At 31.1% G+C, this 24,891-nt stretch overlaps 1 protein-coding gene across 2 annotated transcripts in view; it reads left to right on the top strand.

Moving 5' to 3' along the window:
* LOC129968761 (endosome/lysosome-associated apoptosis and autophagy regulator family member 2-like) overlaps window positions 1–24,891 on the top strand; it is a 131,073-nt gene that overhangs the window by 95,178 nt on the left and 11,004 nt on the right. For both annotated transcript variants that reach the window (XM_056082988.1, XM_056082987.1), the window contains exons 9-19: window positions 155–259; window positions 815–1,032; window positions 3,713–3,780; window positions 3,860–4,048; window positions 10,785–11,018; window positions 13,024–13,153; window positions 14,312–14,421; window positions 16,121–16,197; window positions 17,007–17,052; window positions 18,649–18,835; window positions 23,141–23,355. In XM_056082988.1, coding sequence (XP_055938963.1) covers window positions 155–259; window positions 815–1,032; window positions 3,713–3,780; window positions 3,860–4,048; window positions 10,785–11,018; window positions 13,024–13,153; window positions 14,312–14,421; window positions 16,121–16,197; window positions 17,007–17,052; window positions 18,649–18,835; window positions 23,141–23,355 — 1,579 coding nt within the window. The remainder of the gene's footprint in view (window positions 1–154; window positions 260–814; window positions 1,033–3,712; window positions 3,781–3,859; window positions 4,049–10,784; window positions 11,019–13,023; window positions 13,154–14,311; window positions 14,422–16,120; window positions 16,198–17,006; window positions 17,053–18,648; window positions 18,836–23,140; window positions 23,356–24,891) is intronic.

The following is a 24,891-nucleotide window of genomic DNA, read 5'->3' as shown; positions in this document are numbered from 1 at the left end:
ACTTACTTGTTTGTTGTATTTTGTTTTCTTTTTTTAAAAGAAACCACGAAATGACATGTGCTCTTTATAACCCCCAAGCTTGTATATATACTTTTATTGTACATATAAATGAGTTTAGACCTTCAGATTAATTCATTATTTTCTTGCTTTTCAGCTTGCAGAAAATGCCCACCGTCTACAGCACCAAACTACGGTCTATTTTTCAAATGGTGGCCTGAGATTCCTCCAGGAATGTATTCAAGATGTATGACACTTGAAGGTATGGAACAAAGAATCTATATTTGATACAATCAATACCTAATTGTTCATTTTTATGATTATCGAATGATCAAATCATAAAGAATTGGGGATTATAGATGAAAAATAATTAATACAATCATAAGAAACATTGGATTCTTATGATTATCCAATGATCAACTAACAGATAATTTTTTAATCTTATGATTATTCATTGATCAAACAATGAGTAATATCTTACTCTTCTGATTATCCAATGATCAAGTAAAAGCAATTTCTTATTTTTCTGTCTGCTCATTGATCTAATAACAGAAAATTGTTTAATCTTGTAATTATCCAATGATTAAATAATTGATAATTGTTTACTCTTATGATTATCCATTGATCAAATAATAACTAATTGTTCTTCTTTATGATTATTTGAGGATGGAATAATGGCCAAATTTACTCCTATGATTATGATACATTCGCTTCCCGCAAAAAATATTTATTAATGTAATGATGCATAACCAAAGAATAAAAAATTTGAGAATATAATATTGCTAAAAACTCTGATGGTTTGAAATTTTCCTTGCAGAAGGCGGATGCATGTCCAATGTCGTCTGGCAACCATCTGGAGATCACATTCGGACCACTTCTGGTCAAAGCTTGGACGCTTACCTCATTCTCTCTCTGGATGTTCCAGGATTCAGAACCAAAGAAAGAATCATCAACGGGCAATCGGCAGAAATCGGAACCATCAGCTTTACTTTCGAACTGCAATGTTCGCAAACCTGTGTGTTCGCATTCATGATGGTACGAAAGTAGCAACGATCTTTCAATACTTCTAAATATATTGCAAGCCAGTACACTTTTTACGTTACAAGCCAGTACATTTTTTTTCCCTCTCATATATGTAATATTGAGAAAATATAGTAATCGTCAAAAAATTCAATCTCGAGATTATGACGAATCTCTCACGTTTCAGATTTTCCTGAGTTCGGAAAACACGTTTTTGGAAAATACCCGTTTGTCTGTTTTTCTGTTTGTCTGTAACAAAGATAACTCAAAAATACTTTGAGGTAGAGGTTCAAATTTGGCATATGGTTTTTATATCCAATTTGTAGATTTCTATTGAATTTTGAACAAAGACCATCTGTTTGGCTTTCCGAATATAAGCGAACATGCTCATTACAAAACGAAGAGAGCTAGATAGACAAAATTCAATATACAGATTTAACATCTATAATGTAGATATTTGTTGAATTTTGTGCCAAATCCAATAAAGGGTTGGCAGCCTCTCCGTCAGCCCTTTCAGAAGCATGTAGACGCAATAGCTTAAAAACGCCATGATTTAAATATATCAAATATGATATGAGATTTTGTGACTTGTAGTTTTGCGTCAAATTTTTGTTTCAATCCATTGGGAAAAACACGTTTAAAACATAAATTCGATTTTCGGATACTATTAACTGCATACCAGGGATTAATCGCCAAATAACTCGCCAAGGATTGCATGATAGAGTCAGTAAAAATGCTGAATTGTTGCCAAATGTTAATATTTTGTAAATACAGCACAGCAGAAAATTTGAAATATTTTTCTTGAATTTTTACTTATTTTAACAAATGAATATAATTTTTCTGTTGAATCTGCAGTTATTAGCTCATTTTTTGAACCGATTCTGCAACATTTTAATTTCTAGGCAATAAACATTATTCAGTGAAGCGATTCAAAAGAAGCAAGATCATAATATTTAATTCATGGGTTAATCTGATGCTTATTTTTTAGAATATATCAAAAATTAAATGTAATATAATGTATATACGAGGACTACTCATTTATATCGGAATACATAAGTAGCACATAAATATACTGTGTGATGAATCTTTTTTGCCTATTTTCAATTGAAATCTCTAAAAGAAACTATTTTTTCAGAGATTTTGCTTGCATATATTTTTTAACAATAAAAGCGAATGGAAGTGGAACTGGACAAAATTTTATCGCAAATCAATACATTTTTCATTCCATGATTGACCCAATTTTATTTTCTTTTTCTTTCAGAGTCATATACTTTCGGACTGACATAATTTTATGATCTGTTTTCATGTCACGTTAGATAAAGTAGATTTTCGGTTATGATAGTTTTGATTTAGATGGAATTCGATTATTGTTTTGAATACCTCTGCATAAAAAAATTTTATGCGTCCACGAACTGATTGGTTTTATCAAATAATATTTTAATTTGAAGTTATTCGATACATTAGTTAAGAAAGGATAAATGATGCCTTACCATATTTGACTTTAAAAAAGTGGAGTAAATACACAACTGTGTTTTATTTGGATATTGGTAGCATCGCAAACTGAGGTGCAAAAGGATATAGATAGGTTTAGCGCCAATCTAGGCGCCAAGGTGACAAAACGGTAACGCGTTTACGTCTCAAATTTGAAGAGAAATAACTGATTCTTCCTATTGGATATCCAAAGCGTTCCAATTTATATCATCCCTCACCATTCAAAATAAGCAATTTGCGAATGCGCGGCGAATAGAGAAGCTTGTCGTTGGTGGGATTTCAGCATGTTATTCTCCGAAACAGTTGTAATGTTTAGCTTAGCTTAGTTTAGTTTTGTTATATTCAAGTCCCATTTTTTTAAAGCAACACTAGAGCTATATTGGGACGGACCTCTTAATTTTAAACAGCGGTCAGATGTCGAGAATGACGCCTGAATTGGCCCTTCTCCAAGCTTGGCATCACCCAATGGGAGGATATTTAGCCCCGACGGATTTAACTTGCACCAGATTCGCTTATTCAACGGTTTTTCGGTGGAATCGGGTCACGAACTTGGAACCTGCCCGCACCGAAACTGAGACCTCACCACCACCTTTAGAGACAATTGAGATGAACTGCTCACTAGTTGTGGCATGACCGCCAGTGTTCCTAACATACAGTAAAGGTAGACAGTGGAATGGACAGACTAAAGATAAAATAGTGTGGAGGGCTTGCCACCACGCCATTTTCGGGGGGTGGGACATGAAATGATCATAATCAGTTGACCTTAGAGAAGTGACTAGCTAAATTTTTAATGGAGTTTGGGGCATTAAAGCTCCTGTATTTCCAAACTTACCAACTTTTAAAAAAAAGTTGATTATCAGTTTCCCTGTGATTATATGTATAGTGCTAACAGATTTCAAAATCATACATCGAACATAGATTATTAAGTATGATAAATAATTGGAAAGGAATATATTCAATTTAGATTATCTTGAAATATAATCTTCAATGGTTGTCTCAAGAAAACTTGTAAGCAATTCGAGAACTAGAAGGGCAAGGTAAAATGTTAATACATATGGACAGATCTAATTAAAAAGAGCCACATATTAATTAGATGTATGTTGTGAAGGACAGCATGTAGAAAAGCGAAAACATGTTCAGAAACCATTCGGTTTCTCCGAAAGTTTTTTTTTTTAATTATTGATTTTTCACTTTATATTTACAGAGTTCCAATCGTAAGCCAGTTACCGAGATTCAGAGCTGGACGGGTCGAACACCAAAGCAGCACTTCAGGTATTTTTCTGCTTTTTAATTCTTGAATCTTTGATTTGTGCGAATGTGCAAGTAAATATTTATATTTTTATCTCCGTAGTTATGATATTACTGTGGACGACGGCTACACTTTTAACTGGGTGTTCCAAAAACTCGGCATTGGAGAGAATGCGACTTCGGATGCCATCCAAAATGACATTGCCAAAATTTATGACATCACCGTGCTGAATACCATATCTGGAGGAGCTTCAGAATGTGAACCTTGTCCTCAAGGCACCGAAGCTCAAGGGTAAGAAATACATCCGAACTATTTCCTTAATGCTGTGTTATTTTGATTCATTTAAAAATACAGTAACATTTCGATTCACTTTGTTGATTAGGACTAATCACCTCGTAAAATAAAAAATTTGGCAAGTGGATGTTATATTTTAAATCATGATTTTTTACAAATTTTCCCCAAATCGTCTCTTTGAAATTAAAAAAAATAGGTCTACAAGTACTTCCATGTATTAATATTTAATACTTCCTTATTATAATGCTCCAGGTCTTAGTTGATAACTTCAGGATTATGCCAAGATTGCAGCTGTGGCTTTATATATTCTGCTAAGGAATCATAATCATTTTGGCGATATATCTTGGCATTTTGGCGATTAAATCTCGGGCCGAGATAATAAAGAATTACCTAACATCAAAATCTTTTATTAATTATCAATTTTTTTTTACTTGAAATTTTTTAAGCATTGGTATTGTGGAGAAGAGAATTCGACCATTGTTCTTTCTTAGAATGACATGAAAAGAGAAATACTCATACTTCGCAGAAACCATTATAAGTACATCTCTGATAAGAAAAGTCATAAAATAAATTACGGTATGAGGTTTAACTATGGTTACTGAATTTTGTTGTTTTCTCTACATTTTCCCGAAGAATTTTTCAGTGTCCCCAAAGAAATATTTTCTTCTACGTAACCACTCGAAAATTTCCAAGATATTTAAAATGCCATTTCCTTTGCCTTGAAAATGCAGGGGACTTGGTCCATCCTTATTAGAGGGCTTAAAAATGAACTTCTTTTTCTTTCTTTTCTTATTAATTCTCTTCTCCCTCTTAACAATTTCTTGAGTTGTAAAAATAATCTCAGGATAAAAATATTTTACAAGTCTTTTCTATTATGAAAATTAGTATTAATTATTAACATTGACAATCTGTTCTGAAACATTCACTGATTTTATAAAAAATATAGCTTTATTTTCAAGTATTATCTCAATTTATAGAAATTTCATTTGATAACACCACAAATATCTGAAGTTCTATTGATACGGTTGAAATAACTGAAAAATTCACCGACTTTATAAAAAATATAATTTTTAAGTATCGTCTCAGTTAATAGAAATTCATTTGAAAACATCACAAATAATTAAGGTTCTATTGATAAGGTCGAAATGACTGAAAAATCCACTGATTTTATAAAAAAATATAGTTTTATTTTCAAATATCGTCTCGGTTAATAGAAATTTCATTTGCCAAAACCATAAATTACTGACCTTCTATTGATTTAGTGGAAATGATTAAAAATTCATTGACTTTATAAAGAATATAGTTTTAAGTATCGTCTCAGTTTAATAGAAATTTCCTTTGATAACATCGCAAGTAATTGAGGTTCTATTGATTCGATCGAAATGACTGAATTGTCACGCACTCTTTGGTTGGAGAAAGGATCTTGTAATGACTTTCTACAGCTTAGGCGATGAAGAAGAAATATTGTATGATTAAGAATTTGAGTCGTTTTTCAGGAGTAGTAAGTTTCTCTAGAAAGTTTCTGGAGAGATAATATTTTAACTTTATTTTTTCATTAATAGCAATTATTAACTAGGAAAACTGGTCTCGGCGAAACTTCCTCGCGTTCTGTCTAATAATGGTATTATTGCCCTTCTCCAGCATAAAATTTTTATCTTGGGTAAGACTGTGACCGTCACAAGTGTTCAAATTTTTATTTTCAGATTCTCGCTTATGAGAGTTTTGTGTTTTGTACAGCACAGAAGAAATGTGAATCTGCATTTTTGCTATTGTAACCAAAATTTGATTCTGTATTAGAGTTTTAATGATTCGAGGAAATAAAAAAAACCGATATTTTAATTTATTTTCAGCAGAAAAGCGTTCAGCAAAAACATCTTTCTCTTTGCCCAAAAGCATCATTAACAAACAAAGTAAAATAATTGTTTACTAGAAAATATAAGACCCACTTTTTTTATCAAGCTTCGATGGGCTTTAAAAATTGTAGAGAGAAAAAAAATTATTACCAAAATATATATAGAGAATCATGTTGACTTAACCAATTTTATTTGTCTCATTTCGAATTGCCACTTGCGATGTTTAATTAAATTTTATATTAGTGCCTAAATATCATTGATAAATTACACCAGCCTGCAACAATTTCTTGTTTTAAAAGTAATAGTTGTTTTTTATGTATTTTCGCATGCTTATTTCAAAAATAATATCAGTTTTTACGTATCACGTACAGTTTTTTTGAAAAGTAAATTTTTTAAATAAGTAAAAATACACAGATTTTTTGCGATTTGGATAGGATAAATTAATAAAGTATGTATGTTTATGTGTTTAAATAAATTCTGAAAACCTCTTAGTTCATTGAAATTAAATAATACATTTATATTGAATAAATACTTATAATTGTATTTAAAAAAAAACTTTTATTTTAAAATTCAAAACATTGATGGCAGTTGGATTTCACCGTGAAAAATGAAGTATCTGAAAAATTTAATAAAGCCGAATTAAATGACTTAATTTGTGGTTTAGATTTAACTAAAGAAAATGCAGAATTATTAGGCTCTCGGTTAAAAGAGAAAAATTTACTAACGACACATACGTCGTTTAGTTGGCATAGGAATCGAGAAAAGCAATTTTTATCATTTTTCAAATCTGATAACTTCTTGGTTTATTGTGCTGACATACCTGGTTTGTTACACGAATTAGAAGATAATATTCCTTATAATCCGAATGATTGGCGACTATTTATATATTCCTCAAAGAGGAGTCTAAAAGCAGTTTTATTGCATAACGAATCTAAACTTGCATCAGTTCCAGTTGCACATTCCGTTTTCATGAAAGCAACATATGAAAGTATGGAGATGCTTCTCACTAAAATAAAATACACTGAACACAAGTGGGCAATATGTGGTGACTTAAAGGTTATAGGTCTGCTTCTCGGGCAACAAAGTGGATTTACTAAATTTCCGTGCTTTATTTGTGAATGGGATAGCAGGGACAGAGAAAGTCATTGGATAAAAATGATATGGTCGAAGAGACAAGAATGGATTCCTGGTAAGAAGAATATTTTAAATGAATATTTAATAGATCCACAAAATATTTTATTGCCCCCACTTCACATAAAATTGGGACTCATAAAGCAGTTTGTGAAAGCTTTGGATTAAAGTGGAAAATGTTTTGAGTATCTTATATCGAAGTTCCAAAAATTGTCTAGCGCTAAAATTAAAGAAGGTGTATTTGATGGAACACAAATAAAGAAATTAGTTAAAGATTCCAATTTTGAACAATGTATGACAAATAGAGAGAAGCAGGCTTGGGTTGCATTTAAAGATGTCGTAGAAGGTTTTTTGGGAAATGAGAGAAAAGAAAATTACAAAAGAACTTGTAACTGAGTTATTACGTACTTATCATTTTTTGGGGTGCAATATGAGCATTAAAATTCACTTCCTTCACTCACATTTGGAATACTTCCCAGACAATTTAGGAAAAATGAATGACGAACAAGGTGAAAGCTTCCACCAGGATATAAAGGAGATGGAACGAAGATATCAAGGACGGTGGGATGTTAACATGATGGCCGATTACTGTTGGTCTTTAAAAAGAGACAGTGATGTGGACCATAAACGAAAAATTCGAAAAAGAAGCTTCTTGACTTCAAGAAAAACACAAAAGTTATCATAATATTGTAAATGAACAGCATTATTGTGTTTAGTTAATAGTAACTACAGTTGCAACTGTATGCATTATACTGCATTTTGTTAATTTTTTCATCGTCATTTGTAAAAAATCCTTACGTGTTACACAAAATTTAGTTTGCATTTTGGAATGATATCATCATTGCTGATATAAATCAATTAAAATTTTACAAACAAAATTTTTTTTTTTTTTTTTTTTTTTTTTTTTGCAGGCTGGTGTTATTAAGAAAAGTAGATTTTGTCAATTTTTAAAATTCGTTTGGTTTAACTGAAATTCTGTTTTCGATTAAAATCTGTTTAAGATGATATGTGGATTTCATGTATTATAATACTTTATGTAAACATATTCTTATATTATAATATTAGATATAAAAGTATCTTCTTCCTTTCAACTCCAGATATATTATTCAGTAAACTATATCTTATATGTTAATTGAAGCTTTCAAATAAATCGCAAAGTTTCATAATTTTAACAGCAAACAAACAAAAAAAAAGCATAAATACGCTCCAACCAAGCTTATCTTAAATACAAAAAGTTAAATGTATATATGTATTATTATTATTATTCTTTTTGTATCGTAAGTTCAACCTTTAACATATTCGAAGCATATTATGAGGAACCGCGTTAATGTCTCCAGAACTTCTGCAAATCGTTTAAAAATTAAGAATGCGGGTTCCGCATTTTGCACATATTGATCAACCTAAAAGGAAACTTGGAAGGGGCTCAACTATTCAATCCCGTTTAAAGCTTTAGTTCAGTGTGAGGTTTGCCGGTTTTATTAATTGTTTTGTGTTCTACGTAACAGCATTTTGACTTTGGCTGCGAATACCGTGGTTAAATTTATCATTTATATATATAAAAAAAATCCATATATTTATAAACTGACAGGAAATAGTTTTTGAAAATAATTAAGTAACAGATAAAGGAATTAGTTATTGAAGAACTATTGAAAATTTAAATCGAATATTTTACAAAATTAAAAAGAATGGAAGAGAAATGGCGAAAATAGTTTTATAGACGCTTAACCCTTTTTCATCTACTTTAAAAGGACTTACTGAGAAAAGCAAAATATGATGATAGAAAGGAATTTATCCTTTCAGAATAAGGAAAAATATGTTTTTATTTTTATTTTCAAGTGTATTTTATTTTTATATGTGGTAAACAAAGCCTGATATGAGATTAATTATATTTTTACATTTATTTTCTCTGAATATTAACTCACACATTCTCATTATATAAAACTAAATTACATTATAAGCGTGGAAACTAAATTTGCTTAATAACATGTGACATGACCGGACATTCGAAAGGTAATTTCTATTCGCGGATATGCCACCTCAGTCATAATTCGAGATCAGAATTATTTTTCAATATATGATATGATATATTGTGAGGACTATTCAGCGGACGGAAATTATCTTTCGATTAATTTCTGTCCGCTGAATAGTCCTCACAATCATAATTCACAAGAGATCAGATTTGCTTCACACTATTGACATGACCGGGCAATTGGAAGATAATTTCTATCCGAGGGATATTCCCCAGAATTGTAATTCGCAAGAGGAATTGAAGGTGAGAAAGGTCAAATTTTACGTTCCGACATGCATAGATGTCACTCTACCAAATAGCTATTCAGTCGAATGTCAAATATATATGACTGTTAAATGTAATTAATCTCATTGTATCTTGTAGTATATAGTAGTATATCATTTGTAAATATCTGGGTTTTTTTTGTTGTTGTTAGGGAGAACCATATGTCTATGTTTAATTTCAAGGCCAGCATTAATTTTTAATGAGCCTAGCCACTTATATATAACTACCAAATAGAGTTTCCTACTTAAATCACCTTAATATCTTCTATTCCATTCCAAATTTATTTATTACAAATTTAAGTACTGATTTGAATTACAGTTCAGTAGAAACTTTTAAAACTTCTAATCAGAATTATTATTAAGATAAAGCTTTAAAATTTATGAAGTATACATTTTGTGCACTTAATCTGAGAAGTGCTTTCAATATTTATATTAAATTTTAGAAATGAAAAAAAAAATGTGAAAGTTTTTGAAATAGTTTTGAAGGAACGACTGCAACTGAAAGAGTAAGCTAACTCTTACTGCTAACTAAACCTGGAAAATTGTAATTCTCAGCCCGTGTCTCTAAGAAACGAAATATGATAATTTTTAGAAAGATAAACCGAAAGAAAAAGATTTCTATGAACTCTTAAAATAACGGTTATTAATTCAATAATTCAGTAATATTTGAGACAAATATTATTAATTGGAGATTCAATAAATTCTTTGACATTTGTTTAATTTCTTATAGCCATGATGAAAAATTTTATTATGGCTTTCGAAAAAACTTTTATTTAATTTTCTACTAGACAAATAAATGTTAAAAGAAAAATTACATTCTGTAAATGTTCAAATTTTACAGAAATAAATACACATATCAATCCTTCAAAATAAAGTGTTTGGTTAGCTTCTCATTGGAAAACTCAGTTAAATAGCATACTTTTTATTTTGTTATTTCTAAAATTCTTCGATTTCAGTCGCCTCCGAAAACTGGAACGGCCGAATTGTTCTTTCACATATTAAAAAAATAAAAGTCATTTTTCCGTCAAAAATCACACTGCAAGTCCTCATTTTTAAGAAGTTCATGAGCAAAAAAGGATTCCGTTTAACTGGTGGTTATTAAGAAAATGCATACTGATAACCTTTGAGAGTTCTCTTTAAAAAAAAAAAACTTCTGTCCCTCATGCCTATGTGGGCGAGCATCTCTAACGAACAAAACAAACGCCAAGGGAATTAAAAATCTATAAAATTTTAAAATATTAAAAAATTTCAGTGTCAAATTTTACTAATTTGCATAAAAAATGTTGAAAACAGTTCAGCCATTAAATATAAAAAAAAAATTGAAAATTATCACTGGTTCTAGCCTTTTTATCTCCAAATGGGTTTTATTTTGTCATTGTCTTTATTACATTTTATAACAGTATTTACAAATACTAATATCGATAATAAATGTTCACTTTTTGCTAATTTTTTTTCAGGGTCCTGTATCGCTGCATCCCGTGCCCTCCCGGTCACTATCTGAAGGATTCTGAGAGTCTCGAGTGCCTACCATGTCCTTATAATACGTATTTGTGGAAAGCCATGCCCCAGGGATCAGAATCTTGCAGATCGTGCGGTCCAGGCCTCAGAAGTGAAGACGGACAGAGATGCTACAGCGACTGCAGGGTCTATCTTCTTGATGGAACATTTTTCGACTTATCCACCCTGCCCCCGTAAGCTTAATAAAAACTCCTGCTACTTGCTGATCAGCAAAATTTAAATATCACTTGTGAGGAGTATAAAGAGATTTGAAATCACTTATTGGTGAAGGTCACTGTTTAAGATTTAAATGATTGACGCTTTGAAAATCTCTTGCTTTGGCTCTCTCGAGAATCCAGTTACTTCCCGTAATATTTATAAGCTTATTTTAGTTATTTGTAATTCTATAAAATTATACATATAATTCTTGGTACTCTTCAAAGGTACAATTTCTTTTGAATAATAATACAAGTGTCGAATTCAATGAGGTTTTGCTGGTTATTCTTTAAGTGTAAACTTGTTAGTGCTTTGAAAATTTAGATTTCAGCTGTTCAAAACGGAGTAAATTCATGTGATCTTGATGGTAAATGTCATCAAATGTCTAACCATTTGTTATAATCGTTTTTCTTTGTTGTGCTGTTGTAACAACGAGTCTTCTGCTTCTTCAAGATGTTTAATGATTAAAAAATCAAATGCATGAAATGTACTTGAGATGCGTCACTTGACCTTGTTTTGACTTTATTAAAAGCTGCCAAGTAAATGATAAATATGTAAGCAAATCTCTGGCTCTTCCTTAGAATATCTCTAATGCTTCAAAATTCTTCTCTGAAAATAAAAAAGCTCTATTCAAAATGTAAAAAAAAAAAAACATGTTTTGGATTTTATGATACCGTATAGGAAAACATTATTAGCATTTAAATCGGATTTAATGTCGTCATTTTAGTTAAATAGGCTTTAATAGACTTATTCTTAAATAGACCTTATTTGTAGAAATGACGTCAAAATTTCAATAATATATCCTAATGCTAATTTGTTTTGTATTTTGAACTATTCTCCATATCATCCTTTTATTAGTGATTTGATTTCAGAATTTTCTCTAAAGTGTCCTCTTTCTAAAAAAAGTTACTATAGGGAATCTTGATTCAACGCATATAAAGATAGAAAATTTTCAATAAATTTAATAGAGAAATTTTTATTTATAAATTACGGTATGTGACTAGATTAAAAAGTCAATTTTTTGCGAAATTTGTTTTATTTAATATTCGTAATATTTGGAAATGCTTCTTTTTAAAACCGTTTAAATTTCTTTAATCTTCGGTAGAATTTACTAGAAGAATTTTGCTTTATATCTCTTTTTAGACAAAAAAAAAGTCATTTTTTCCAATTTCTAAAATAACATTTATCACTTAATGGTATATTTTGGTTTCATATAATTTTTTTCAATATCATTTATGTAAAAATTCAAAAATATAATTATTTTAGAGCATTTTTCAAAAGCTTCATTTCGAATGTTATTTCATAACTTAAATATTTTCATTAAAAATATAATACAACTACTTTAGTTGTATAATTAATAGAAAAATTCTAAAACTTCTTGAAATTCATTCCCTTTGTGATAATCTTCATATCTTAATCATGAATAGTCATCTTTAACAGAATAGTAGAAATTTATATTGTTGGGAAATCTGAATTTGATTTTAAAAAAATAGAAGAAAAACAGGCATCGTTTCAATTTATATCGCCAATTCAGACATCATTTTCACGATCAGTCCTTTAATAGGCCTTTTATTCTACCCATGGTATTTTAAAATATTTTCAGTATTGAAATTGGTTTAAGAAAAGTTATTCATTTAACCTATTAAAACATTTAAATTAATTTTATTAATCAATTTGGCTAATTAATAATTAAGTAGCAAATCAAGACACACTATTTTGTGTGAGATAAGTAACAGAAGTAAAGAAGTTTCTGCCTTATTGAAAAATTTACCTGAACTTACGTCAATCTGCAAAACTTCATACACAGATAGATGCATTTGGTGGGTTGAATATTTCCCATGTTTCTAGAAAAGATTAACAACTAAATTTCTGAGTGCATTCTTGAAATCTTCTTATATATTTCATCTTCGTTTCATAATTCATCATAGAATGTTTTTTATTTTATCTTCTTATCATCATCAATTATCATCTTATCTATTTCAGTTACATGGAAGTGAAAGGAAGCCCTCTGTTCACTGCAAGTGGAACCCAATATTTCCACGTGTTTAACATTTCCTTATGCGGACAGAACGGAAAGTCGACAGCTGTTTGCAGAAACAATGTCACCTATCACGTACGTATAAGTTACAATTTAGCACTTTATTTATCTGCCTCGGGCGTTTTAACAAAATCAATATAAAAAGCAATTTCAGCAACATACAATATTGAAGTCTATCACCTTTGATATTTTTAAGCGCTTTTATTTAGCTTGACTTCTTTCAGGTTTGTGAAAACTGATTTTTACTTTCATGATACGTAGTTTAGAGAAAGTAGAATAATCGTCAAAAAATTAAAACCTGTAATTTTAATGAATCTCCATGTTTTAGGCCTCCCTGACTTCAATAACATATTGTTGGAAAAGTCCGTACATGTGTTTGTCTGTGACAAAGATAAATCGAAAACGCTTTGAGCTAGACGATTGAAGTTTGGTATGCAGTCTCTGCACCAAATGTATAGAATTTTATCAAATTTTGAGCAAAATCTGTTTAGAGAAAGTTCGTCTGTTCGCCATTTGAATATAATTTAACACGACAGTTACAAAACGATGAGCACTCGACGGATAAAATTCGAAACACAGTATTAAAATTTGTAGTTTAGACATCTATCAAATTTTGAATCAACAATTGGTTGACTGTCTGTCAATCTGAAATTCAGAAAAATTTAAACAAGCTAACTCAAAAATTCAATGACTTAAATATATCAAATGTGATATGGCATTTTGTGACAAGTTTTATGTCAACTGTTTCAACATATCCTTCACTTCTTGACTTGCTATAGTTCAGAAATTTTGATCAGTTTAATTTTCCTATTGGCAATATTATATTTTTTGAGCACTGGGATGTTTTTAACACTTTATATTGGACACAATTTTCTCACTACACTACAAGCGACGTGCGTCCACTGCTTACGCATGCATCAACACATTTGTTGGCTGTTGGTAGGCACATCAGGTATATGAAAATAAAAGGTGAGTTTCAGGATAAGTTATTTAATTATTTTCTAAGTTCCATATTCACTCGATACTCACTTAGACTACAATCAATCCTCGAGAAGGATTATGGGAAATTTACCTTAATTCATGAATAAGGTAACGCCATCTGTTGTATCAAAAGAGAAGGTAGTAGAATTATGTAACCACTACAGTTTCATTTTCATTTAAAATAAATTATTGTATTCTTGGATTTAAATTGACATAAAGACTGACTCATATTTTTTGCTTATTACTAAACAGTCTCTGGATCCACAAACTGAAGAAATGGTCAGTTCATTCGTCTGCCGTGCTACTATTGTGCCCTCTCAGAATGGAGACGGGCGCGAATCACTGGTCACTCAATCTGTTAGGTAAAGTAAAATAATGTCAGTTTTTTTAAAAAATATATAGTTATTAATTGATTATTTTTCGTGTAAAAGTTCCTTTCTTTAAGACCCATGAATCATATGGATCCAATCTATTTCAGTAATCATTTTATTGATATTATAGTTTCAATCTATTTATAACATGGAACTGTCATTTAATCGTATTGATCGTAAATTATTAATGAGACAGATTATCTGCCTCGTATATCTTATTTTCTGCTGATATTTTTCAGTTATCTTAATATAAATGAAAGTCAATGTTGTTATATATGCATGAATGTATAATTCACGTTTCCTCTTAAAAAATTGTTCGAAATCTGTCGAATTTTGACGGTTGTTATCTGTAGTTAGAGTACTGTCAATTTTCTGAAGTACAAAAATTAATAAATTACTTGGAAATTAACAAAGATTTTGCCTCTTTCTACAGTTTGAACTGTTCTATTACTTCTTTTTTTTTAATTTTCTTTTATTTTAAAATGCTTTTTGGCAACTCTTTGTTGGCTTGAAAGTAGGGATGGGCATGAAAACGATCGCGATTGACCGATGGACCGCCAAGACAGTTTGGGGTGACCGTCTTTATTAAGACCTTAGACGCGCGTACTAAATAAAACATATTTATGGAACATTTTCTTTATCTCTTGAGGAAAACGACATTTTTCTCTTTCAAAATGACATAATTTTAAAAGCACGTTACTCAGAACCTAAGAATAACTTTTGGAATCTAATGGACATATCCTAATTTTTTTTTTAAGGTTGCGCATCAGTTAACCTTGTTCTTTGGTTCTACCTACCTGTGTAAATCTGCATTTTCAACTATAAATGTAATTAATATCTTTACCATCTCACAGACGGTCACTTAGAATCCAGTGCAAGATTAATAGCTAGTAATTATATACCGAGATATTGGCGAAAAAAATGCAATCGAAGTCTTTTACTAATCATAACTACGAGAACTAATTTTAGAGTCTGCCCATTAGTGCCTTAAAGTAATGATTTGACCATGCTTAAAATTAAACTTGAGCCAATCGCTCATTTGAAGGCAACTTTTCTTATATTTCAGCATCTGTGAGCAAAATTTAAATTACTGATTTAACAAATATTAATAATTTTAAAGAAGAAAATTGGCTATCGACGGTTTTTAAAAATCGTCTTATTCAATTGATATTCTAATTTTAAATAGAAGCAGAGGATAAAAATTTTAGCCGATAAAATGAATTTTTCTATTATATTTCATACAAAGTAATTTTCTGTTAAAAATATTATGCAGAAAACGATTTCAATCCCGAATAACGCCATGTAAATCACCTTACCATTCTATAAATATTACAATTTTAATGAATTGATAATATGGAATGACTCTTTAATCAGATGGATCACAAATATTTAATTAGCCGAATTGTTTACCTCATCTATATGATAAAGTCTGTAACATGACTGCATTTTGTTAATATATTTCGTTGTTTATTCCATATATATTACACTTTAAACTGTAATGGCCCTTAACCATATGGATATAACGCCTTAATCATATAGATTTTAATATTTGACTGTAAATAATTAATTAGATGCCTTCCCTGTTTAGTGAGAATTATAATAATTGATAGTAAACTGATGCATTTTGTTATTGTTTAACACTAGCTATATTAATATAAATTTCCTCATGAATACTGTATTTTTGTTGCAGCATTGGTGATACTCTAGTCGGTATTACAACCAAGCAGAAATTGGGGGACATTGAAGTTGTAGATGAATTCGTTCAAAGTAAGACGACATTTTTGTTTTAATTTATTTTTATTATTTTTATTTTAGAAGTTTGAAATATTACAGATATACTAAATGGAGTTTTCTTTTTATGGCAATTGAACTGATTGTTAAACATACATCTAATCAATGGGCAATCAGATATTTTTTTACACTCTGTATTTTGAAAACATATTTTGCGTAAAACGACCACGTACAAATATAAAAATATTTCCTTAAACATTTCAGAAGTTTTTTTGTTTTTTTTTTAATTCTAAAACTTATTCTAGCCCTCATATTATAAGTATTCTTTCATACGGTCATAAACAATCGCAGTTGATGCCAAAACTTTTCCTCTGTTATCTCGTAGTTAATATGCAATCATAAGCTAAATTGCTGAAATATGTTATTATTAATTATTAGCCACCTAAAGACGTATTTTTTTTTTTATTTCTTTTAGGAGCGACCTCGTTTAAATTCTAATGGACATTTTCTCACTTTAACGTTGATTAAAAAAAATAGATGAAATTTCAAAACAATGATTTAAAATGGGAATTCTCATAAGTATTTTCCTCCTGGCAGTGGCAATGGAAGTAAAACTTGTGTCAATTTCTTTCAACTATTGAGTTGTCTAATCTAGTTATCCCTTGTCGATTAAGTTAAGAATCTTCTATACAACGGCACAAAAGTGGTAGTAAAACTATCTATATACGATTAAAAGGGAGACAGATTAGTTCATATAGAGTAAAAAATTATTTGAGTTGTGTTTTATTTATTTCTTTAATTTTTATGAGTAAAATAATGTACCAATGTTTCCTATTATTTTGTAGGTTCAGAAAGCCAATCGGATATACATTTCTTTTACACGTCACCTGAGTAAGTGATTAATGATTAATAATTTACAAGTGAAAATGACTTGTTTTTTATTGTAACCATATATGAATATTACATGTCTGTTCTTTTACACGTCACCTGAGTAAGTTATTAATGATTAATAATTTACCATTGAAAATGACTTGTATTTTATTGTAACCATATATGAATATTACATGTCTGTTCTTTTACACGTCACCTGAGTAAGTTATTAATGATTAATAATTTACAAGTGAAAATGACTTGTTTTTTATTGTAACCATATATGAATATTACAGTTCTGTTCTTTTACACGTCACCTGAGTAAGTGATTAATGATTAATAATTTACAAGTGAAAATGACTTGTTTTTTATTGTAACCATATATGAATATTACATGTCTGTTCTTTTACACGTCACCTGAGTAAGTTATTAATGATTAATAATTTACCATTGAAAATGACTTGTATTTTATTGTAACCATATATGAATATTACATGTCTGTTCTTTTACACGTCACCTGAGTAAGTTATTAATGATTAATAATTTATCCATGAAAATGGCTTGTATTTTATTGAAACCATATATGAATATTACAGTTGTGTTCTTTTACACGTCACCTGAGTAAGTGATTAATGATTAATAATTTACCCATGAAAATGAATTATATTTTATTGAAACCATATATGAATATTACATTTCGGTTTATTAAACATTCTTTGTTAAATAATGCGCAAAATGTCATTTATAAAGTATTAGTTTGATTTAATAATTTAAAATTTATGTTTTAATTTCAAATAAAATGCTATTCATATTTTCTGTTACTAGTAAGTACAGAATACTTTAAACTTCTAAGTGCCTGTAAATTTATAGACGTTTATAAAACCAAATGCAATAAACAAAAAAATCGGTTTAAAAGCTATAAAGTCAATCGTTCTTTTACAAATGATATTTATTGTATTTATTTTATTGGACATTGTTAAGACTTTCCTATATTCATGTTAATTCTCATTAATACGGTAATTCTATTCTAAAACTGTTTAGCGTTTATTTTAAAGATTTTTCCATTTAGAATGATGCACATAAATTCGAAATCTTTTCTTTTATTTGACTGTTTATTCTTAAATGAGTGAAAATAAAGACAAAAAATATTCTCGAGGCATATTGCTTAAAATAATCAATCAATCAAAATCATATTTTCCATATGGCCTCTTTTTACAATGTATACTTTCCTAAGTTGAGCGTATCGCTTGAGTGCTTGGTCATGGGTTTTAACATTTAAAAGCTGCCAAAATTAAAAGAACAACGAAAACAATGATGATAGTGATGATAAAAATTACCTATATTATCATGTTCATGTATTCCAAGTTAAAAATTTTTCATAAAAGCAAAAAAAAAAAAAAAAAAAAGTGCATTTATTTTAAAAGATCCATTGTAAACATTGCACTTTATACATATTTCCTTCAATGGCCAGAAAATTGAATGTCTAGCTATCAAAATTTATAATTAATGACATAACTAAATGACAATCGATAATCTTCTTGATTAAGTCTTTCATTTCTAACTTTGCATGTATAACGTGGGTGTGCCGGGAGATTCATTGTTCTTTGCTTTCTTCAGGAAGACTCAGGCTTGTAGCGAGGGCCGAAGCACCACCATCACCTTGAGGTGCGACAGTAGCATGGAAGGCAGCGGCATGATCACCCCTCCAGCCTCCTGCTCTGACGGCACATGCGACGGTTGCAACTTCCATTTTCTGTGGAAGACACGACTCGCATGCCGCGTTTGTACGGAAAGCGACTACCAGGTAAGATTTCATTCAACTTTTACTTAATACTTTCTTGTACACATAATGAAGATAAAGTATTGTAATTGTCAAAAAATTCGAGCTTATCATTTTGATGAATTTCCACGTTTTAGACCTTGTTGAGTTCGAAATATACATTTAAAAAAATATTTACCAATGTTTGTCCGTTATATGTCTCTTTGTTTCTGACAAAGATAACTCAAAAAAAGGTTTGAGGAAGAAAAATGAAATTTAGTATGAGGTATCCTTACACCAAATTTGTGGATTTCTATCAAATATTGAGCATTTACAGGAAGTATGTTTGTCCGGCTCTTTCAGTATAAGCTAACACGATATCCATAAAAGGAAGAGAACTTGACGGATTAAATTCGGTATCCAGATTTAACATTTATAGTATAGACACTTACCAAATTTTGAATCATGTCCAATAAAGGACTGACCGCTTGTTGGTCTGTACATTCAGAAATATGTAAACACAGCAACTCAAAAACGCAGCGAGTTATATATATCAAATAAAATTTGGTATACAAATTTGTTACGTGTAGTTTTGTATGAAAATTTTATTTCAGTCATTTGGGAAAAACGCGTTTAAAGTACAAATTCAATTTTCGGACACTATTAACATCATGCCAGGGTTTTATTGCCAAGGCACAATAAATCCAGTAGAAATGCCATATTCTCTCCAAAGTTTAATATATCGCAGTTATAGTACGCCACTTTCGTGGAAGGGCGCTTTTTGGGGGTAACTTCTTAAGCACCAAAAGCACCAATTCGATTTCCGGATACTATTAACCGCATACCAGGGTTTTATTGCCAAGGCACAATAAATCCAGTAGAAATGCCATATTCTCTCCAAAGTTTAATATATCGCAGTTATAGTACGCCACTTTCGTGGAAGGGCGCTTTTTGGGGGTAACTTCTTAAGCACCAAAAGCACCAATTCGATTTCCGGATACTATTAACCGCATACCAGGGTTTTATTGCCAAGGCGCAATAAATCCAGTAGAAATGCCATATTCTCTCCAAAGTTTAATATATCGCAGTTATAGTACGCCACTTCCGTGGAAGGGCGCTTTTTGGGGGTAACTTCTTAAGCACCAAAAGCACCAATTCGATTTCCGGATACTATTAACCGCATACCAGGGTTTTATTGCCAAGGCACAATAAATCCAGTAGAAATGCCATATTCTCTCCAAAGTTTAATATATCGCAGTTATAGTACGCCACTTTCGTGGAAGGGCGCTTTTTGGGGGTAACTTCTTAAGCACCAAAAGCACCAATTCGATTTCCGGATACTATTAACCGCATACCAGGGTTTTATTGCCAAGGCACAATAAATCCAGTAGAAATGCCATATTCTCTCCAAAGTTTAATATATCGCAGTTATAGTACGCCACTTTCGTGGAAGGGCGCTTTTTGGGGGTAACTTCTTAAGCACCAAAAGCACCAATTCGATTTCCGGATACTATTAACCTCATGCCAGGGTTTTATTGCCAAGGCACAATAAATCCAGTAGAAATGCCATATTCTCTCCAAAGTTTAATATATCGCAGTTATAGTACGCCACTTCCGTGGAAGGGCGCTTTTTGGGGGTAACTTCTTAAGCACCAAAAGCACCAATTCGATTTCCGGATACTATTAACCGCATACCAGGGTTTTATTGCCAAGGCGCAATAAATCCAGTAGAAATGCCATATTCTCTCCAAAGTTTAATATATCGCAGTTATAGTACGCCACTTCCGTGGAAGGGCGCTTTTTGGGGGTAACTTCTTAAGCACCAAAAGCACCAATTCGATTTCCGGATACTATTAACCGCATACCAGGGTTTTATTGCCAAGGCACAATAAATCCAGTAGAAATGCCATATTCTCTCCAAAGTTTAATATATCGCAGTTATAGTACGCCACTTTCGTGGAAGGGCGCTTTTTGGGGGTAACTTCTTAAGCACCAAAAGCACCAATTCGATTTCCGGATACTATTAACCGCATACCAGGGTTTTATTGCCAAGGCACAATAAATCCAGTAGAAATGCCATATTCTCTCCAAAGTTTAATATATCGCAGTTATAGTACGCCACTTTCGTGGAAGGGCGCTTTTTGGGGGTAACTTCTTAAGCACCAAAAGCACCAATTCGATTTCCGGATACTATTAACCTCATGCCAGGGTTTTATTGCCAAGGCACAATAAATCCAGTAGAAATGCCATATTCTCTCCAAAGTTTAATATATCGCAGTTATAGTACGCCACTTCCGTGGAAGGGCGCTTTTTGGGGGTAACTTCTTAAGCACCAAAAGCACCAATTCGATTTCCGGATACTATTAACCGCATACCAGGGTTTTATTGCCAAGGCACAATAAATCCAGTAGAAATGCCATATTCTCTCCAAAGTTTAATATATCGCAGTTATAGTACGCCACTTTCGTGGAAGGGCGCTTTTTGGGGGTAACTTCTTAAGCACCAAAAGCACCAATTCGATTTCCGGATACTATTAACCGCATACCAGGGTTTTATTGCCAAGGCACAATAAATCCAGTAGAAATGCCATATTCTCTCCAAAGTTTAATATATCGCAGTTATAGTACGCCACTTTCGTGGAAGGGGGCTTTTTGGGGTAACTTCTTTGTTAGAAAAGTGATCGAAGTTATAGGAGTATGCGAGTAAGTTTTTCAGAGACCACTCCCGCCGGTTGCATATAATGTTTTTCCAAAGGAAGGTTTACAAACTTGTAGGGTCAAAAATATAGTAAAACATGGATGCAAAGCATATTGCAGAGAGATTTTAAAAAGAATTATAAGCAATTGTTAGTTGCATCAATTAAAGCAAGTGGAGCGCGTATTGTTTCAAATAACAAATCTTTTGAACCTTTAGGCACTCCAAAAATTTTTTATTAATTCTATTCTCTACTTGCTCTTCCATCTGTCACACCACTGGACGCCACAGATACGGAAATGAAAAGGTTTTGATATTGTAGTTGTTTCTCGCTTCCTGGATAGAAATATTAAGATTGCAGTACGAATTACCTTTACCTCCATGATAGGGCGTATCTTCTAAGAAAGAGGTCTCTATGTAACTGATAATGGCCACTGAAATCTGTCGCCTCCATGCTATCGCAATGATGGTCATTTAAATTTTCTTGAATATCCATTCAAGTAGAGAAAGATAGTTTCGAAGTGGTTACCTTCACTTAACATGATCGAAACAGATTTTCAACAACAAATAAATAAATAGAGCCGAAACGGTATATTTGACTTCTGAATCGGATGATTGAAATTTCGAGACATACCTAAACAGATCCCATATCAGTTGCACGGTGATGAAACGACCATGCTCTATTCTGCTTGATTTTTTTTTAGATGAATCTGTTATATGAAATATTGTTTACATTGTCAGATCATAATTTAAAATTATTAGATTCGTTTTTAAATAACCATCGAGTGACTTCAGAATGGAACATTAAAAAATCTAAACTAAAATCCATCGGAGTAATAGGATTATAATTAACATTATGATTTTAAATCACTGTACATAAAAAAAATGCAGATTAAAATGACTCAATATTTGATATGAATGCATTTGAAGTAATCTGATTTTGTTATGTGAAGAAGAAAATATTTCAAGAATTTTAGAGAACATACTTAACATTTCATATGAAATTATTAGATGTTTGATTTTACATTCAATTATGTTTTACACTAATATGAATTTGTATTTCTATAATTTTTTTGCGCATTTTAATTGGCTTATCTATTTCTTTTGCTTAAAAGATTGGCAAAACTCCCTCCTAAATAATGGTCATCTTTTTTTGTTTGAACCATATTTTATATTGTAAAAAAATAACTTGTTCTTGTATGTTTGACCTATCTTTTAAATTTGGTCTATGATTTATAAAACATAGTGCACTGTGTTGAATGCTAATTTGAAACAAGGAAAGGAAAGTAATACATACTTATTGCTATATTTTTCAATCTTTTGTATGTAAGGGAAAAAAATTAATGTAATATTTTGTGTTCAAAGATAATATAAAATTCATTTTATTTTGTGAAAAAATATTTTCGAGAAAATATACCCGAAAAGCCCAAAAATTTGCTTAATTTTTAATTAATTGATATTTAATGAGTTTTGAACAACGATTTATATAAAAATGCATACAAAAAAGCATTTATATATAAACGGATTTTGCGTTTGCACATCCAGTGTATTTGTATTCATTTCTAGAAAAAGCATTAAAAAAATTCTTGCTCAGCCCTATATGAATAAATATCAATACGAGACTTACAATTCTAATTTGATCTTTTTTTTTTCCAGATCGTAAGGGGTGAGTGCGTACAGGGCAAGCAAACTCTACACTATATATCGCCACAAGGATGCATTTTACCTGATGGATCCTCGGAAGCAGCTTTCAGACGAACTGTCCCATGCACTGTTATCCCCAAGCAAGTACAGATGCTCATTGGAGCGGGAGTTGGAATAGGAATCCTGTTACTCGTCATGGTTGTTTACTTTTGGAAGAAAAATAGGAAGTAAGAATTTGTTTTTAGATAGACGATGATAGAATTTTGGATAACAATACTTAGAATGTCACAGATACCTAATAAACTGGGGTAGCCATCGAAATACATTAATCATTGTGCCAGAGAGGTGGCCATTGATAAGCGCAGACGATATAATAAAATTTGATTTCCAAAGACAACTGTCTGTAAGACTTTAAAATAATATACAGTGGCTCAAACATTTGAGAGTACACCTTACTTTTACTTGATAAGTCCAACTTTCATTATAAATTACACATTAACGAAAAGTTCAAACATGTTTTTATTTTTACACATAATAAATAGTTTAATTTAGAGTAAAAACAGAAAAAAATTTCTAAATTGAAAAATTTTAGAATCATTTTAAATAAACACATGCACATTTTTATCTCAAAAAATTGAGAATACACCAATGAAATTTTTGTAATATTTCGCATAGAAAGTATTTAGTTGCATGTATTTTGGCTTTATTATTACCTTTAAACATCGTGGTACCGATTGGACCCATTTTTGGTTGTATTTGAAGATATTTTACTCCATTCTTCTCTCAACACTTATTTTAAATGGGTTTTATTTCTAATTTTGTGTTTTTGGACCACTATTTCGAGTGTGGACCACAGATATTCAATGGCATTGATGTCAGGGTACTGTGGTGGTGTATGTAACTCATGTTTGCAATGAAAAAGATACCACATTTTAATGTTATGTGCAGTATGTTTGAGGTCGTTCTTCTACTGGAAAATGAAATTTCCATCTAAACCCAAATTTTTAGCACTTTCCTTTCGATTGCTGCAACCATTTGGTTCATCCATTTTACTGCAGAAATTTCTCAAATCATAGGCGGAGTGTAGGTGCTGAAACCGTGCGAAAGTTATTAGACTAGCTGGATATAAAAGTCGAATTGTTAGAAAGAAACCGTTCATCAGCTTGCAAATTCAGAAAAAGTGTTTGAAGTTTGCAAAAACTCATCAAGTGAAGACCAATAACACTTGGAAGAAAGCTATATTTAGTGATGAAAGAAAATAAAGCATCTTTTGGCAGTTACAGCCGTCGCACCATATGGAGAAAGCCTAATCCTGCTTTCGATCCAAACAATTTGCGTCATACAGTTAAAGATGGTGGTGTCTCCATCATGATTTGGGGTAGTATGGCTTCATCCGGGAGAGGAAATTTAGTTTTGTATAGATGGCGTTATGATTCGTATAGTTTACTTAGCTATATTTCACAACAATCTAAAAGAAGGCGCTAAAAACGCAAGTTTAAATTTAAATTGAAATTTCTTTTTCCTGTAGGACAACGACCCCAAACATACTGCACATAACGTTAAAATGTGGTGTCTTTTTCATTGTAAACAGCAATCGCACTCACCACCACAGTACCCTGATATCAATGCCATTGAATATCTTTGGTCCACACTCGAAATAGTGGTCCAAAAATACAAAATTAGAAATAAAACCCATTTAAAATAAGTGTTGAGAGAAGAATGGAGTAAAATATCTTCAAATACCACCAAAAATGGATTCAATC

This window comes from Argiope bruennichi, chromosome 5 (genome assembly GCF_947563725.1).
Source record: "Argiope bruennichi chromosome 5, qqArgBrue1.1, whole genome shotgun sequence".
Taxonomy (NCBI): domain Eukaryota; kingdom Metazoa; phylum Arthropoda; class Arachnida; order Araneae; family Araneidae; genus Argiope; species Argiope bruennichi.
The sequence above is the reverse complement of the archived record's forward strand: the minus strand, read 5'-3'. Positions and strand labels throughout refer to the sequence as shown.